Raw genomic sequence first — 17,267 nt, 5'->3', positions numbered from 1 at the left:
AGCTCTAGTGGTGGTGACCTGTTTTGGCATTATTATAATAATTAAATATACAAAATTCTGTATTAATTAACAGAATAACAACTAACCTTTACTTCTTTATAAATCATACAAGATAGTCTAGGATTAGAAAGAGCAAAGTCTAATGTAACTTAAACATTTTGATAGACTCAAGAAAATTAGAAGCTAAGTTAGAATGGATCAAAGTTTATGTTCAATAACTACATAGTATTTAAATATCTGAGATGGCGGCAGTATAGGCAGACGCGTCCCAGGTCGTGTCCTGGAGCAAATGGAGTGAGCAGCTGAAACTAGTAACATCCACCCCGAATTGGTGAAATTGCTCAGCTGGTGAGACGGTTTGCAGCCGGGAAGAGCAGAACTCCCCTGGAAAGCAGATCCAAGCAACAGCAACCTCCTGAGCACCACACCCTCTGCTGAGGAACAGCAGCTGTACGTGAAACCTCACCCCACCAGCCAGAAGAGCCACCACAGCTGTGAACAGCACCCACCAGAGGAGCTGCTGCCAACTGAAGAGCAGCTGCTACTGCAACTGCCCGAAGAGCAACCACAGACCAAGGAGTCACTGCCACCAAGGGAGCAACCACTGAACGACTCAACGTCTAGATATGTCAGTGAGATCAAACATGGGTAGACAAAGAAACCCCCAAAGGAAAGAGAAGGAGGACTCTCCAGAAAAGCAGCTAAGTAATACAGAGGCATGCAACATGACAGAAAAAGAATTCAGAATAAGGGTCCTAGAGTGCATAAACCGGATGGAAGAAAAAATCCACAACCTCTGCAAGAAGCAAGAAGAAACAGATGAAAAAATCGATAACATATGGAAGAAGCTAGAAGAAACAGATGAAAAAATCAACAACTTAAGTAAGACCCAAGAAGATATGAAGAGTGATATAGCTGCAATGAAAAACTCCATTGAAAGTATCAACAGTAGACTAGGAGAAGCGGAGGACTGAATTAGTGAACTAGAAGACAAGGAAGCAAAACACACCCAAAATGTACTGCAATTGGAGAAAAAAATTAAAAGACAGGAGGAGAGCCTAAGGGAGCTTTGGGACAACATGAAACGAAACAACATACGAATAATAGGGGTACCAGAACAACAGAAGGATGAACAAGGATTAGAAAACCTATTAAAAGAAATAATATCAGAAAACTTCCCTGAGGTGGGGAAGAAAAAAGTCACACAAGCCCAGAGAGTCCCAAACAAGGTGAACCCAAAAAGACCCACACCAAGACACATCATAATTACCATGGCAAATGTTCAGGACAAAGAGAGAATGTTACAGGCTGCAAGAGAGAGACGGAAAGTTACATACAAGGGATCTCCCATTAGATTGTCAAATGATTTCTCAACAGAAACACATCAGGCCAGAAAAGAATGGACAGAAATTTACAAAGTGATGCAAAGCAAAGGACTGAATCCAAGAATACTCTACCCAGCAAGGCTATCATTCAAACTTGAAGGGGAAATAAGAAGCTTCACAGACAAAAAAAGGCTAAGGGAGTTTATCACCACCAAGCCATCAATGCAAGGAATGCTAAAGGGACTGGTATAAAAAGAAGAAATAAAAAGCTCAGAAAGAAAACAGCCACACAAAAACAGAAATGCCTACAAACAAGTACCTTTCAATAATAACTTTAAACTTAAACGGACTAAATGCTCCAAAGAAAAGACATCGAGTGGCTGAATGGATAAAAAAAACATGACCCATACATCTGCTGTCTACAAGAAACCCACCTCATTAGAAGGGGCTCACACAGACTGAAAGTGAAAGGATGGAAAAATATCTTTCAGGCAAATGGAAAGGAAAAGAAAGCTGGGGTAGCAATACTTATATCGGAAAAAATAGACCTCAAAGTGAAGGCCATAACAAGAGATAAGGAAGGCCACTTCATAATACTAAAGGGATCAATACAACAAGAAGATATAACCCTGGTAAACATATATGCACCCAATGCAGAAGCACCCAAATTCATAAAAAAAAACTCCTGGAAGATATCAAAGGAGAGATCGACAACAATACAATCATAGTAGGGGACTTTAATACACCACTGACAACACTGGATAAGCCCTCTAGACAAACAATCAGCAAAGATACAGCAATCCTAAATGACTCACTAGATCAGATGGACTTAATAGACATCTTCAGAACACTTCACCCCAAAGCCAGGGAATATACATTCTACTCAAATGCTCATAAGACATATTCAAAAATAGACCATATATTGGGTCACAAGCAAAGTATCCCCAAATTCAAGAAGATTGAAATCATAAAAAGCGTCTTCGCAGACCATATTAGAAATAAACTACAATAAAAACAACCCAAAATACTCAAACACCTGGAAGCTGAATAGCATGCTATTAAATATTGATTGGGTTACCAGTGAAATCAAAGAAGAAATTCAAAACATCCTGGAAACTAATGACAATGAAAACACAACAATCCAAAACCTATGGGACACAATGAAAGCAGTCCTGAGAGGGAAGTTTATAGCTCTACAGGCCTATCTCAAAAAACAAGAAAAAATGGTAGTAAATCATCTAACTCTACAACTCAAAGAATTAGGAAGAGAGCAACAAGAAAACCCCAGAGTGAGCAGAAGGAAGGAGATAATAAAGATTAGAGCAGAAATAAATGACATAGAGACCAAAAAAAAATACAGAAAATCAAAGAAACCAAGAGCTGGTTCTTTGAAAGGATAAACAAGATTGACAAACCTCTAGCCAGACTCACCAAGAAGCAAAGAGAGAGGACCCAAATAAACAAAATCAGAAACGATAGAGGCGAAATAACAACAGACCCCACAGAAATACAAATGATTGTTAAAAAATACTATGGACAGCTCTACTCCAACAAACTAGACAACCTGGAGGAAATGGACAAATTCCTAGAAAAATACAACATTCCAAAACTCAATCAGGAAGAATCTAAAAATCTCAACAGGCCAATAACTATGGAAGAAATTGAAGCAGTCATCAAAAAGCTTCCAGCAAACAAAAGCCCAGGACCAGACGGCTTCACAGGGGAGTTTTACCAAACATTCAAGGAAGAACTGAAACCTATCCTCCTCAGACTACTACAAAAAATTCAACAGGAAGGAACACTTCCAAGCTCATTCTATGAAGCCAGCATCACCCTAATACCAAAACCAGGTAAAGACAACACAATGAAAGAGAATTACAGGCCAATATCCCTCATGAACATAGATGCCAAAATCCTCAACAAAATCTTAGCAAATCGGATCCAGCAGTACATCAGAAAGATCATACACCATGACCAAGTAGGATTTACCCCAGGCATGCAAGGATGGTACAATATCCGCAAATCAATAAAGGTGATACATCACATAAACAAATTGAAAGAAAAAAACCACATGGTCATATCAATTGATGCAGAAAAAGCATTTGACAAAATTCAACACCCATTTTTGATAAAAGCTCTCAGCAAGGTGGGAGTAGAAGGATCATACCTCAACATAATAAAAGCCATATATGACAGGCCCACAGCCAACATCATATTCAATGGACAAAAACTAACACCATTTCCCCTAAGAACAGGAACAAGACAGGGATGCCCCCTCTCACCACTCCTGTTCAACATAGTACTGGAAGTGTTAGCCATTGCAATTCGGCAAGAAGAAGAAATAAAAGGCATCCAAATTGGAAAAGAGGAAGTAAAACTGTCCTTATTTGCAGACGACATGATATTATACATACAAAACCCTAGAGACTCCATCAAAAAGCTACTAGACTTAATACATGAATTTGGCAATGTAGCAGGATACAAAATTAACCCCAAGAAATCTGAGGCATTTCTATACACCAATAGTGAACTTTCAGAAAGAGAGATTATAAAAACAATCCCGTTTACCATCACACCAAAAAAATTAAGCTACCTAGGAATAAACTTAACTAAAGAGGTAAAAGACCTCTACTCAGAAAACTACAGGACGTTGAAAAAAGATATAGAGGAAGACATAAACAGATGGAAGAACATACCGTGTTCATGGATTGGTAGAATCAACATCATTAAAATGTCCATATTACCCAAAGCAATCTATAAATTCAACGCACTTCCCATTAAAATACCAACGGCATACTTCAGAGATCTAGAACGAACTCTCCAAAAATTCATCTGGAATAAAAAAAGACCCCGAATAGCTGCAGCAATCCTGAAAAAGACCAAAGTAGGTGGGATCTTAATACCAGATATCAAGTTGTATTACAAAGCCACTGTTCTCAAAACTGCCTGGTACTGGCACAAGAATAGGCATATAGATCAATGGAATAGAATAGAGAACCCAGAAATTGGCCCGAACCAATATGCTCAATTAATATTTGACAAAGGAGGCAAGAACATACAATGGAGCCAAGATAGTCTCTTCAATAAATGGTGTTGGGAAAATTGGACAGATATATGCAAGAAAATGAAACTAGACCACCAACTTACACCATACACAAAAATAAACTCAAAATGGATAAAGGACTTAAATGTACGACAGGAAACCATAAAAATTCTAGAAGAATCCAAAGGCAACAAAATCTCAGACATATGCCGAAGCAATTTCTTCACTGATACAGCTCCTAGGGCACTTGAAACTAAAGAGAAAATGAACAAATTGGACTACATCAAAATAAAAAGCTTCTGCACAGCAAAAGAAACCATCAACAAAACAAGAAAACCCACTGTGTGGGGAAAACATATTTGCCAATGTCATATCTGATAAGGGCCTAATCTCCAAAATTTATAGGGAACTCATACAACTTAACAAAAGGAAGATAAACAATCCAATCTAAAAATGGGCAAAGGACCTAAATAGACACCTTTCAAAAGAGGACTTTCAGAAAGCCAAGAGACATATGAAAACATGCTCAAAGTCACTAATCATCTGAGAGATGCAAATCCAAACAACAATGAGGTACCATCTCACATCTGTCAGACTAGCTATCATCAACAAATCAACAAACGACAAGTGCTGGAGAGGATGTGGAGAAAAAGGAACACTTGTGCACTGCTGGTGGGAATGCAGACTGGTGCAGCCACTATGGAAGACAGTATGGAGTTTCCTTAAAAAACTGAAAATGGAACTCCCATTTGACCCTGTGATCCCACTTCTAGGAATATATCCCAAGAAAGCAGAAACACCAATCAGAAAGGATATATGCACCCCCATGTTCATAGCAGCACAATTCACCATAGCTAAGATCTGGAAACAGCCTAAGTGCCCATCAGTAGATGAATGGATTAGAAAACTGTGGTACATCTACACGATGGAATACTATGCTGCTCTAAAAAGGAAGGAATTCTTACCATTTGCAACGTCATGGATGGAACTGGAGAGCATTATGCTAAGTGAAATAAGCCAGTCAATGAAGGAAAAACACCACATGATCTCACTCATTCATGGATAATAGAGACCATTATCAACTTTTGAACAATAATAGATACAGAGGCAGAGCTGCCTCAAACAGATTGTCAAACTGCAGCGGGAAGGCCGGGGAGGGTTGGGGGGCAGGAGATAGGGGGGTAAGAGATCAACTAAAGGACTTGTATGCATGCATATAAGCATAACCAATGGACATAAGACACTGGGAGATAGGGGAGGCTAGGGGACTGTCTAGGGCGGGGGGATAAAATGGACACATATGTAATACCCTTTGTAATACTTTAAGCAATAAATTTTAAAAAAATCATTTTTCCCAAATATAATGCTATTTTTAAATACAAAAATAAATAAATAAATAAATAAATAAATAAATAAATAAATAAATATCTAATTCTTTTAGGAAATGATTATTATAAAACCTCAGTTAAAAGTTCACTAAAGATTTGAAAGTGGTAATTGTATTGAAGTAGGTCAAATTTTATTTGTATAAAACTTGCAATAAACTGGAAATGAGCTATTGCCTAAGAACAGATAAAATTATCGGAATGAGAATGAGTGAAAAGTACAATAGTTACATTATAACTTTAATAAAATTAGTATTGGAAGAGATTAATAGTCATATATATGGACTTAAATTTTTTTTATTTATACTCCAGAAGACATTCTGTGTGCTGCTATAGCACAAACATCAAACAAAACCAGAACTTGTTTATTAGTTTGAACTGTGTGCTAAGTGGAAAATTTTCAAATCCTTGTTTGCACAGTTGTGTGAAAGAATGCCAGGCGAGTTATTTAAGGTATTTATCATGCTAACAAATGTTAAGAAATTTTCTTTTCAATGAAAGCAAATCAGGGGGAAAGCAAGATCATTCTTACGTAATCATTATGTTTCTGCCCTACTATTCACCCGGAACTCCAGAAATTGCAGTAAGCTTGGTTATGCCCAGTTGCCTTAAGGCAAATCACTATAGTCTTAAAAGAGATCAATGTTTATTTTATTTAGTCTAATGTCCAAAGTCATAATCCTCCTGGGTTGCCTTGCCTGGGACCTGAGTTTCAGGTAGGAAAAGCAAAGGATACAAAGAATCATTTCAGGAATAAGTATTTTTCTTGAGTCTAAATTTAGGCCTTGGGAAAGTAAAAGCTAAAAGAAAAGTCAGAGTAAAAACTATATTTTTTAATCTATGAAACAGAATTCAAAAGCATCCCTCCTCACCCAATGCCCAAATAAAAATAAATAGCAGAAAAGGTGTGGAGGAGTCATGAGTGATTTCTCTGACACCCAGCGCCTTCCTCTCTTACAGGGACATCCCAAGGCACGCAGCAGCATTCAACAGTGAATGCTTCCAAGTCTGAGGGGCTCTGAGGCTTTTGAGCAGATGTTGTTTATTTATTTTTAAGTTAACTTTATCAATGTCAACTTCATGTATAAAAATGCATCCATTTTAAGTGCACACATTGATGAGTATTGACTAACGAGTATACCTCTGCATCTACCACCACAAATAAGATATGGGCCATTTCTATTACCCCCACAAGTTCCCTTGTGCCCTCTGTAGTCAATACAAACTCCCAGGCAACCACTGATCTACTTTCTTTTAGTATAGATTGCTTTGCCTATCCTATAATTTCACGTAAATAAAATCAAGCCAGTGCAGAGTCTTTGGTGTTGAGCTTCTTTCTTCAGCATGATTTGACACGTAAATATGTTGTACGTATCAGTACTTTGTTCTTTGATATTGTTAGTGTCCATTTCCTGATTTATCAAAATTTGTTTATCCATTCACCAGTGGATGGACATTTGAGTTGTTGCCATTTCTAGCCTAGTATGAAAACAGCCACTGTAAACAATTGTGGGCAAGTATTTTGTGAACATGCATTTCTTTTGGTTAAATATCTAGAAGTGGAATTGTTGGATCATATGATTGGATGTTGAACTTTATAAAAAATAGACACACTGTTTTCTAAAGTAGTGTACCATTCTGCACTCCCACTAGCAGTGTGTGAATTCCTGCTGTTCCATGTCCTCATGAATACCTGATCCAGTCTTAAATTTTAGTCTATCTACTGGGTGTAGTGTTATTTCAGTGTACTTTATTTTATTTCATTTTTAATTTAAATGGTGAAATGCCAAAATATTTTAATAAAAAGGAGAAACAAGAAAAACAGACATGCCTATTACATTTCATTTTAACACTGAATCACAGGTTCAAGTGAATGCAGTAAGAAAAAGAAAAGAAAAAGAAAACGTATAAAAACAGGAAAAAGTTAAAAGATTTCTTTTTACTAGCATGTACATTTTTAAAGGTTTGTTACATTTATTGGGGTAACATTGGTTAGTAAATTATATAGGTTTCAGGTGTACAGTTCTATAATACATCATCTGTATATTGCATTGTGTGTTCGCCACCCAAAGTAAAGTCTTCTTTCATCACCATTTATCCTCCCTTTACCCTCTTCTACCTGCCCCCATCCTCCTTTCCCTCTGGTAATCACCATACTGTAGTCTGTGTCTGTGAGGTTTTCTTTTCTTTTTTCTTTCTTTTTTTTTTTTTTTTTTTTTTTTTTTGCTTAATCCCTTCACCTTTTTCACCCAACTCCCCAAACCTCTTCCTCTCTGACAGCTGTCAGTCTATTCTCTGCATCTATGAATCTGTTGCTATTTTGTTTATTAATTTATTTTGTTCATTAGATTCCAAATATAAGTCAAATCATATAATATTTGTCTTTCTCTGACTGGTTGATTTCACTTAGCATAATACTCTCCAGATATATCCATGCTGCCAAAAAGGTAAGATTTTCTTCTTTTTAATGGCTGAGTAGTATTCCACTGTGTGAATGTACCTCAACTTTTTAAAAACAATATGTTTTTATTGATTTCAGAGAGGAAGGGAGAGGAAGAGAGAGATAGAAACATCAATGATGAGAGGTAATCATTGATTGGCTGCCTCCTACACTACTCCTACTGGGGAATCAAGCACACAACCCCGGGCATGTGCCCTTGACCAGAATCGAACCTGGGACCCTTCACTCCCCAGGGCAACACTATTCACTGAACAAAACCAGCTAGGGCTACCTCGACTTTTAGTATCCGCTCATCTACTGATGGGCACTTTGGCAGCTTCCACAGCTTGGCTATTGTAAATAATGCTGCAATTAACATAGGTGTGTACATATGCTTTCCAATTGGTGTTTGGGTTTCCTCTGATAAATACCCAGAAGTGAAATAGCTGGGTCATAAGGCAGTTTCATTTTTAATTTTTTGAGGAACCTCCATACTGTTTTCCGTAGTGGCTGCACCAACCTGTATTCCAACAGGGCACAAGGGGTTCCCCTTTTTCCACATCCTGGCCAACACTTGTTGCTTCTGATTTGTTGATGATAGCCATTCTGACAGGTGTGAGATGATATCTCGTTGTGGTTTTAATTTGTATTTCTCTGATGATTAGTGACATTGAGCAGAGAAGGAAACACTAAAATGAGAGAGAAACATCGATCAGAATCATTGATAGGTTTGAACCGGAAACACGCGTATGTGCCCTGGACGGGAATTGAGCCTGCCTCCCTTCGGCACATGGAACTATCCTCCCACCAACCAAGCCACGCTTGCCAGGGCTCAGGTCCAGTTTTTTTAAATATGTTTTTTTAATTGATTTCAGAGAGAGGAATGAAGAGGGAGATAGAAACATTAATGATGAGAAAATCATTGATGGGCTGCCGACTGCACACCCCCTTCTGGGGATCGAGCCTGAAACCTTTTAGTTTGATGTAGTTCCTTTTGTTTATTTTTTCTGTGGTTTCCCTGGCCCAAAGAGATATCAGAAAAATATTGCTACGAGAAATGTCTGAGATTTCACTGCCTGTGTTTTCTTCTAGGAGTTTTATGGTTTCTAATCTAACATTTAAGCATTTAATACATTTGGAGTTTATTCTTGTGTATGATGTAAGAAGGTGGTCTAACTTCATTTCATGCATGCATATGTCCAATTTTTTCATCACTATTTATTTTGATTTTTTAAGTTGTTTTTATTGTTTTTTAGTACAATGTTGAATGGTGAGAGTGGAATTCCTTACCTTGCTCCCAAATACCAGCATTCAGTCTTTAACATTAAGTTCGCTGCTAACTTTACATTTTTCATAATTCATGAAGGGATTTTTAATCATGCAGGATGTTGTATTTTAATAAATATTGTTTTGCATCTATTGAGATAATCATATAACCTTCCTCCTTTTTTTACATGTATTCTGTGGTGAATTGCATTGATATTTAAATGCTAAACCAGCTTTGTATTTCTAGGATAAGTCCTACTTGATTATAATGTATTATCACTTTTATTTATTGTTGAATTTGTTCTGCTAATATTTTGTTAAGGATTTTTGTGTTTGTTCACGAAGTCTGTAGTTTTCTTCTAAAGTGTCTACCTTAGATTCCAAGGCAATACAACTTGATAAAACGAGTTGGGAAGTGTTCATCTTTCTCTATTTTCTAGTTATTTGAGTAAACTTGTTATTTCCTCCTTAAGTGTTTTATAGAATTTACCAGTGGAGACACCTAGAAATGGAGTTTACTTTGTGGGAAGATTTTTCATTAAGAATCATTTTTTAAATAGACATAGGACTTTTCAGCTTTTCTCTTCTTCCTTTTTTTTTTTTAATCCTCACCTGAGGATATGTTTATTGATTTTAGAGAGAGGAAGGGGGTCAGGAAGAGAGAGAGAGAGAGAAAGACAGATAAACATCGATGTGAGACAAAAACATCAATTGGTTGCCTCCTGTATGTACCCGACTGGGGATTAAACCGGAAACCTAGGTATGTGCTCTGACCGGGAATCAAACCCACAACCTTTTGGTATAGGATAACACTCCAACCAACTGAGCCAACTGGCCAGGGGAGATTTTTTAATTCTTTCCTTGATTAGTTGGTTAGTTGTTTCTGTGTCTTTCAAGGAGTTTGCTTATTTCATCTAAATTGTGAAATTTATTGGAATAATTTGTCTATACCAGTGATGGCAAACCTTCTGAGCTCGGTGTGTCAGCATTTTAAAAAACCCTAACTTAACTCTGGTGCCGTGTCACATATAGAAATTTTTTGATATTTTCAACCATAGTAAAACAAAGATTTATATTTTTGATATTTATTTTATATATTTAAATGCCATTTAACAAAGAAAAATCAACCAAAAAAATGAGTTCGCATGTCACCTCTGACACACGTGTCATAGGTTCGCCATCACTGGTCTATACTATATCTTCAACATTCTCTTAATGTCTCTAATATAGGAATAAACCTTTATTTTTTTTTTCCTACAGAGTCTTAGAGTCAGAAATCCCTTATGTGCAGAGGATCTCAAATTTTCAAAAGGTTTTAAAACAAAGTTGAAATCTTCTGCCTTTATTTTATTTTCCTTTAGGGAGGAGGGGGGGAATAAAAGGAAGGGGGAAAATAATAAAAAGTGAGATAAGGTGCTGCCATGTCCACTCACAGGGAAGGTTAGGGAGAGAGGGGCCTTCTGCCTTTGAAAAAAAAAAAAGAGAGAGAGAGAGAAAGAAATGTGTACTATTGCTATTATGGTATTGGAATCTGCTTGGAACACCACGCAGTGACTGGGAAAGAGGCACAGGATTAAGCAAAATGCCCGACCCTGTGTGTTGGAGTTGACCAATTTCTTCCTACTTGTGTTATAACACAATTAAGATAATAATTAACTAACAAAGTTTAAAAGCAGGGTGTGTTTTGGCACCTTCCCTAAAATAATATTCTCAAGAGTCTGAAAAAGGAATCTCAGTATAGTTTAATCATAAGACCCGTTTTTAAAACTCTTCTAAAAGCAATAGGTAATTGAAAAGAATATATATATATATATATATATATATATATATATATATATATATATATATGAAAGCCTAAGTGACCGTTCGACCGTTTGACCAGTCGCTATGACACGCACTGACCACCAAGGGGAAGACACTCAATGCAGGAGCTGCCCCCTGGTGGTCAGTGTGCTCCCACAGCAAGAGTGCTGCTCAGCTGACCAAGGGGTGCCAGATGCAGGGCTCACGGCTGGTGAGCACAGCTGGGGTGGCACAAGCCTCTCCTGCAGACACTCCCCCTGCAGGCGTCTCCCCCATCCGGACTGGAATCAGAAATTGGGACCAGCATCGGGACTGACTGGGCTTGAGCCCACGGCCGCTTCTCGGTCATGGGTGCACCGTTGTCACCCTAGGATGGGCACGCAGAGACCACAGCAGAGCGGCAGTCAGCCAACCAGCAGCAGTGGTAGCAGGTGCCGTGAGGCTGGGATGAGTGGGAGCAGCATGGCGCCCGGCCGTGCTCCAGGCCACGCTGAGGGACCACACCGGTGCACAAATTTGTGCACCAGGCCTCTAGTATATGTATGTAAACTTATTGTATAGAGCACAAAAGTAATATTTGGCAGTAGAATTAAGCACACACAAAAAATGTTTTCTCTTTCTACCATAACTTTTGACACCTGCTCCCACATGTTTATTCTATAATCTCAGAATTGCATACTCAGATACTCTGAATTTAATGTCAACAGTGCATGATATTTTATAAAGAATATTGTGGCTTCTAAACATCTGTTGAAAATCTGAGAAGCTCTGCTCATGAGAACTTTCTGATTCTAAAACTCCGTAGGAAAATGTGAAACATTTTACTTTGAAGTTTTATTATGAACATTCTACTGCTGGATAGGATCATTTAGTCTACTCTTCACATGATACATAAAAAGGTCCTCTGAATCTATGCCATTTATTTAGGTCATACAGAGCTGGTGAAATATCTGGAATGGAACTCCATGCATTTTCTAGTACCCCTCACTGATATGGGGGCCTGACCACAAGTTTCTTAGTTCTCTAGGTATATCATCCTCAGGTGCAATTATTAGGTTAACATGATAAGAGAGTAGCCATGCCTGCTATATCTCCATACAACAAAACTAACAATGACTATAAAAAAGATGGCATTCAGAGTAGTAATTCAAAAGACCACTGTCAGAGTAGATTCTTCCATTTGTATTAAGAAATATGTTCTTTTTTTTTCATTTATTTATTTATTTATTTATTTATTTATTTATTTATTGCTTAAAGTATTACAAAGGGTATTACATATGTGTCCATTTTATCCCCCCGCCCTAGACAGTCCCCTAGCCTCCCCTATCCCCCAGTGTCTTATGTCCATTGGTTATGCTTATATGCATGCATACAAGTCCTTTAGTTGATCTCTTACCCCCCTATCTCCTGCCCCCCAACCCTCCCCGGCCTTCCCGCTGCAGTTTGACAATCTGTTTGAGGCAGCTCTGCCTCTGTATCTATTATTGTTCAACAGTTTATAATGGTCTCTATTATCCATGAATGAGTGAGATCATGTGGTATTTAGAAATATGTTCTTTTATGAATATCACATACTTCAGCCTTTGAACCAGATTAGAACTTAAAAGAGGGAATAGAGAAATATTTTGCTTTCTCTCTTTTCTCCGTGCTTTTTTCAGGCTTAAGGGCTGTATAGACCATTGTGAAATTTGCCCAGTCCTAAACTATGAAGTTGTTTTAGCCTGTTGGAATTATGTTACTCTCCCTAGCCATTCTATATCATCACTGCCTCCCTTTCTCCATTCAAGAGAATGCAATACATTACTTGAATGTGGCCTGGAGAATGTATATGGCATCCTAAGAATAATTGTTGCAAATGAGAATAAAGTTAGAGTATAGGAACAATTCATGAGCAGGTCTAGTTCCATGTGTTATACTGTTCAATTGCACACTAGACAAATAAGCTAAGAGCTGTGTATATACTTTAGAATATTTAGCTTTAGCTGCAAAATGAACTCTCAAGTAAACAGAATGGAAACTGAAGGCTGTCCCACTCATTTTATCTTCTGACAAATGCAGTATCTGGATAGACGTCACTTAAAAAAAGTCAATAAGAAAAATTTTAAATGAGATTATAAAAGGTACTGCAGCTTAAAGGAAGGGAACAGTGCTCAAAATATTTTTAAAAAGTTATATGAGAAATATAATTTTAGAAAGAAATTGCTTCATTGGTCTTCACTAAGGGTATGAATGGTATAGCCTCCATGAAATAAGTGTTTTGGCCATCAGACTAAGGTGAAGACTAGGGGTCTAGTGGTATCCAAATGAATGGGAAACAAATACAATAAACTACAAGTGCAATAGTTTTAAAATCCTCTCAAGATGAAAGTTGTAAAAAGTAGAATTGACATTCTTGACATCAAATCAGAAATCTGGAAAACAAATTTGAGATGCTGATCAAGAAACCCTAGAGTGGGTTAAAAAAAAAAAAAAGATACTTCTTAAAATAGAATGATAAAGGTTAAAAACAAGAGCTGATGATTTTATTTATTCAGTTAATTTTTACTGAGTTAAGAATTTTCTAGGTCTTTTATTTTTCATCTCTGACATACATTTTCTACTACTAAAAGGGTGCATATCTATAAACCCTACTGTCTCTGGCACTTATTTAGATCTATGGAATTTAGTAGAAATATGAATAAGTATATCAATACAAATTATTGAATTATCTGTTCTTTTTTCATTGATTAAAATGTTTGGGTCTATTTGTGGACCTCTTAATTATTTGGGTGGTCTTTCTATTACCAAAAGTTTTATTTAATTTCTGATTGTCACTGGTATACAGAAATAAATTTTATATTGACTACATCAGTGATCTTTCTAAAAATCACTTATTAATTTGAAAATTTGAATATTTTAAAAGATTTTCTACTTATGCAGCATCTGGGAATAATGAAAGCTTTATTTTTTTCCTTTCCAATTCTTAAACATTTTATTTCTTCATCCTGCCTCCCTGTGTTGACCAGAGCCTCCAGATAGGTGTGTTTATATGAGTGCTCTTGCCTCATTGTCAATGTCAGTAATTGATTCTTAAGTATGATAGTCACTGTATTTCGATATACAGACAACTTTATCAGAATAAGGAAGTTCATTTTAATTTATATTTTGCAAATATTTTCATCTATTTTGTGAGAAATATTAGTCTGTAATCTTTCTTTTCTTCTGTGATGTTTTGATCATATTTTGGTATTATTATACTATCTTGACTTCATAACATGAGTTGGGAAATGTTCTCCATTTTTCTATTCTCTGGAGGAGACGTGACTAATCATTTAAAAATACAAAACAAAATCACAAACAAATATCACTTCACATCAATTAGGATGGCTACTATTTAAAAAATAAGTGTTGGTGGAGATGAAGAGGTTGGAAGCTTTGTACACTGTTAGTGGGACTGTAAAATGGCACATGAAAAACAGCTATGAAAAACAATGTGGCAATTAAAAGAATTAAAAATAGAACTACCATATGATCCAACAATCTCTTTTTTTTACATCTAGAAGAACTGAAAGCACAGCCATGTTCATTGCACCCATTTGCAATAGCCAAAAGGTGGAAGCAACACAAATGTAAATTGACAGAAGAATGGATACACAAAATGTGGATATGTTTTACAATGGTGTCCCAAGTAGATCCTGGGAAAGGATCTGGGATGTTTATCTAAGGCGGCCCTTGAGATAAACTTTAACCATGCAGGCGTGGGACATTCAAGTAGCTGCTAGAGAAGAGGCTACTCTACGCAAGCAGGACCAAGGGCAGGCCTAGGACCGAAAAGACCAGAAGCTTCAATTTTAATTTTAAGCATATGCCAAATAATTCAATTAACTGCTGGAGGAATTACACCACATGAAACATATGCAGTTGCAAATCACACAGCACTTTATTACTCACACAAGTTCCTGATGCTGCGGGTGCAGGCTTATTGGGGATCCCGGTGGTGTTGTCCTCTGGGATCCGGCAGCTGGGCTGGTCCAGGACGGAGGCAGGGGCCTGGCGTTCCTCACCAGAGAGCTCAGTGGCGTCTCAATCGGGAGGTACTGGCTGTTCTTCTGTCACCTGGCAGAGAGAAGAGCATGGAGCGGCGTCGCTTGCTGGACTGACAAGAGGACGTGCCTTTGTGGCTGTCATGGCAGGGGAGCACTTGGCTGGTCAGGACCCCCATTTTTAAAGCCTGTCCCACACCCGCAGTAGTTCAGGTGGCTATCAATGAATTATGTCAATGCACATATGTTAATCTCAAACAGGGCAAGGGGCTACATGTGGAGAGTACATCACTCACTCAAATGGTTATCTTGACAAGTCACTCTGAGTCAGTTACTGAAGTTCAAATCTTTATCTATGAAGGACGCACGCTTCATGGCAGTGGGGATTGTGTCCTTAATACCACACTTTAAGTTTCAAGGAAAGTTAACTAAACATTTTAAAACATTTCTTAGACATTTTCAAAGCATTTTTAAACATTTCTATATAATACTACAACAAATGGAATACTATGTCCCCTTCAAAAGGAAGAACATTCTATCAGATACAACAACAGAATCTTGAGGATACCATGCTAAGTGAAATAAACCAGTCAGAAAAGGACAAATACTGTTTGATTCTACTTACGTGAGGTATCTAAAATAGTTAAATTTATAGCATTTGAAAGTAGAAAGGTGGTTGCCAACAGGGGAAAAGAAGTTGGTATTTAGTGGGTATAGCGTTTCAGATTAGCAAGATGAAAAAGTTCTGGAGATCTGTTTACAACAGTGTAAATATACTTAACACTACTGAACTGTACATTTAAAAATAGTTAAGGTGGTAAATTTTATGACATGTTTTTTACCACATTAAAAAATATATATAAATCATATTTTTAAATGAAAAATACACTTGATAGGATTAACAACAGGTTAGATGTTGCAGAAGAAAAGATGTATAAATTCAAAAAAATAGAAACAATCCTAAAGGAAATACAGAAAAGAAAATAGTGAGAGGTGAGACAGCTAAAAAAGATATAATATATGTGTAATTATACTAGTAGTCCCAGGAGAAATGAAAGGGAGGGGGAAGATATGATATTTGAAGACATAATGGCTGACAATTTTTCATATTTGATGAAAATTCTAAATCCACAGACCCAAGAGGTTCAATAAAATCCAAGCACAAGAAACATGGAGAAAATTACACCAAGGAAAATCAGAGTCATATTGCTCAATACCAGTGATAAAAATTTCTTAAAACAGCTAAAGAATAGACTGGTCATGTTCAGAAGAAAAAAGATAAGCAATAAAGCAGAATTGTTGTTGGAAACAACATAAGACAAAAGAAAGTGAAACTACATCTTTAAAACATTAAATTAAAAAAAAAACACTTTTCAATCGAGGATTCTACACCCAATGAAAATATCTTTCAAAAAATACTTTTTTCAGCATACAAAGGCTGAAATAATTCAATACCATCATACCTACAGTACAAAAAATATTAAAGAAAATTCTTCAGGCAGAAAGAAAATCTGTCATGACAGAAGCAAGATCACTGGTTGTACTGAGGGGCAGGGAGGATGAGAGTGGGGTAGGGAAGGCCTCTTTTAGAGTATTCCATTTCCCATGGACTTGACAGAGCTGAGGGAGACAGACACAAGCTGTCTGAGGGAAGATCATTCCATACAAAAGGCCCAGTAAAAGTGAGAGTCTGTCTGGATGGCTCCAGGGTCAGTGAGGGAATTGTGTAGACAGGACGTAGTGAATATGACGATGAAGAGGGGAGGTCAGAAGCAATGGGTAGCAAAGTTGAGGCCATTCTAAGAAGATTCCAGCTTCTGTTCTAATTGAGATAGAAAGCCACAGGAAGGTTCTGAGCAGAGACATGCCCTGATCTGACATATTTTATTATTTTTAAATTTTTATTTTTAAACTAAATTGTTGGGGTGACATTGGTTAATAAAATTATATAGGTCTCAAGCATACAATTCTATGATATTGGCA

At 37.1% G+C, this 17,267-nt stretch overlaps 1 protein-coding gene across 1 annotated transcript in view; it reads right to left on the bottom strand.

The window, feature by feature from the left end:
* LOC118671713 (alcohol dehydrogenase E chain) overlaps positions 1-15,520 on the bottom strand; it is a 50,814-nt gene extending 35,294 nt beyond the window's left edge. Inside the window, exons 1-2 of the mRNA XM_036340411.1 lie at positions 15,193-15,520; positions 8,714-8,882 (exon numbers count right to left, since the gene is read on the bottom strand). Of these exons, the coding sequence (XP_036196304.1) occupies positions 8,714-8,864 (151 nt within the window). The 5' untranslated portion in view covers positions 8,865-8,882; positions 15,193-15,520. The remainder of the gene's footprint in view (positions 1-8,713; positions 8,883-15,192) is intronic.
* Positions 15,521-17,267: the final 1,747 nt, after the last annotated feature.

This window comes from Myotis myotis, unplaced genomic scaffold (genome assembly GCF_014108235.1).
Source record: "Myotis myotis isolate mMyoMyo1 unplaced genomic scaffold, mMyoMyo1.p scaffold_m19_p_1, whole genome shotgun sequence".
NCBI lineage: Eukaryota > Metazoa > Chordata > Mammalia > Chiroptera > Vespertilionidae > Myotis > Myotis myotis.
Note: the sequence above shows the minus strand (reverse complement) of the source record. Positions and strands in the feature narration are given on the sequence as shown.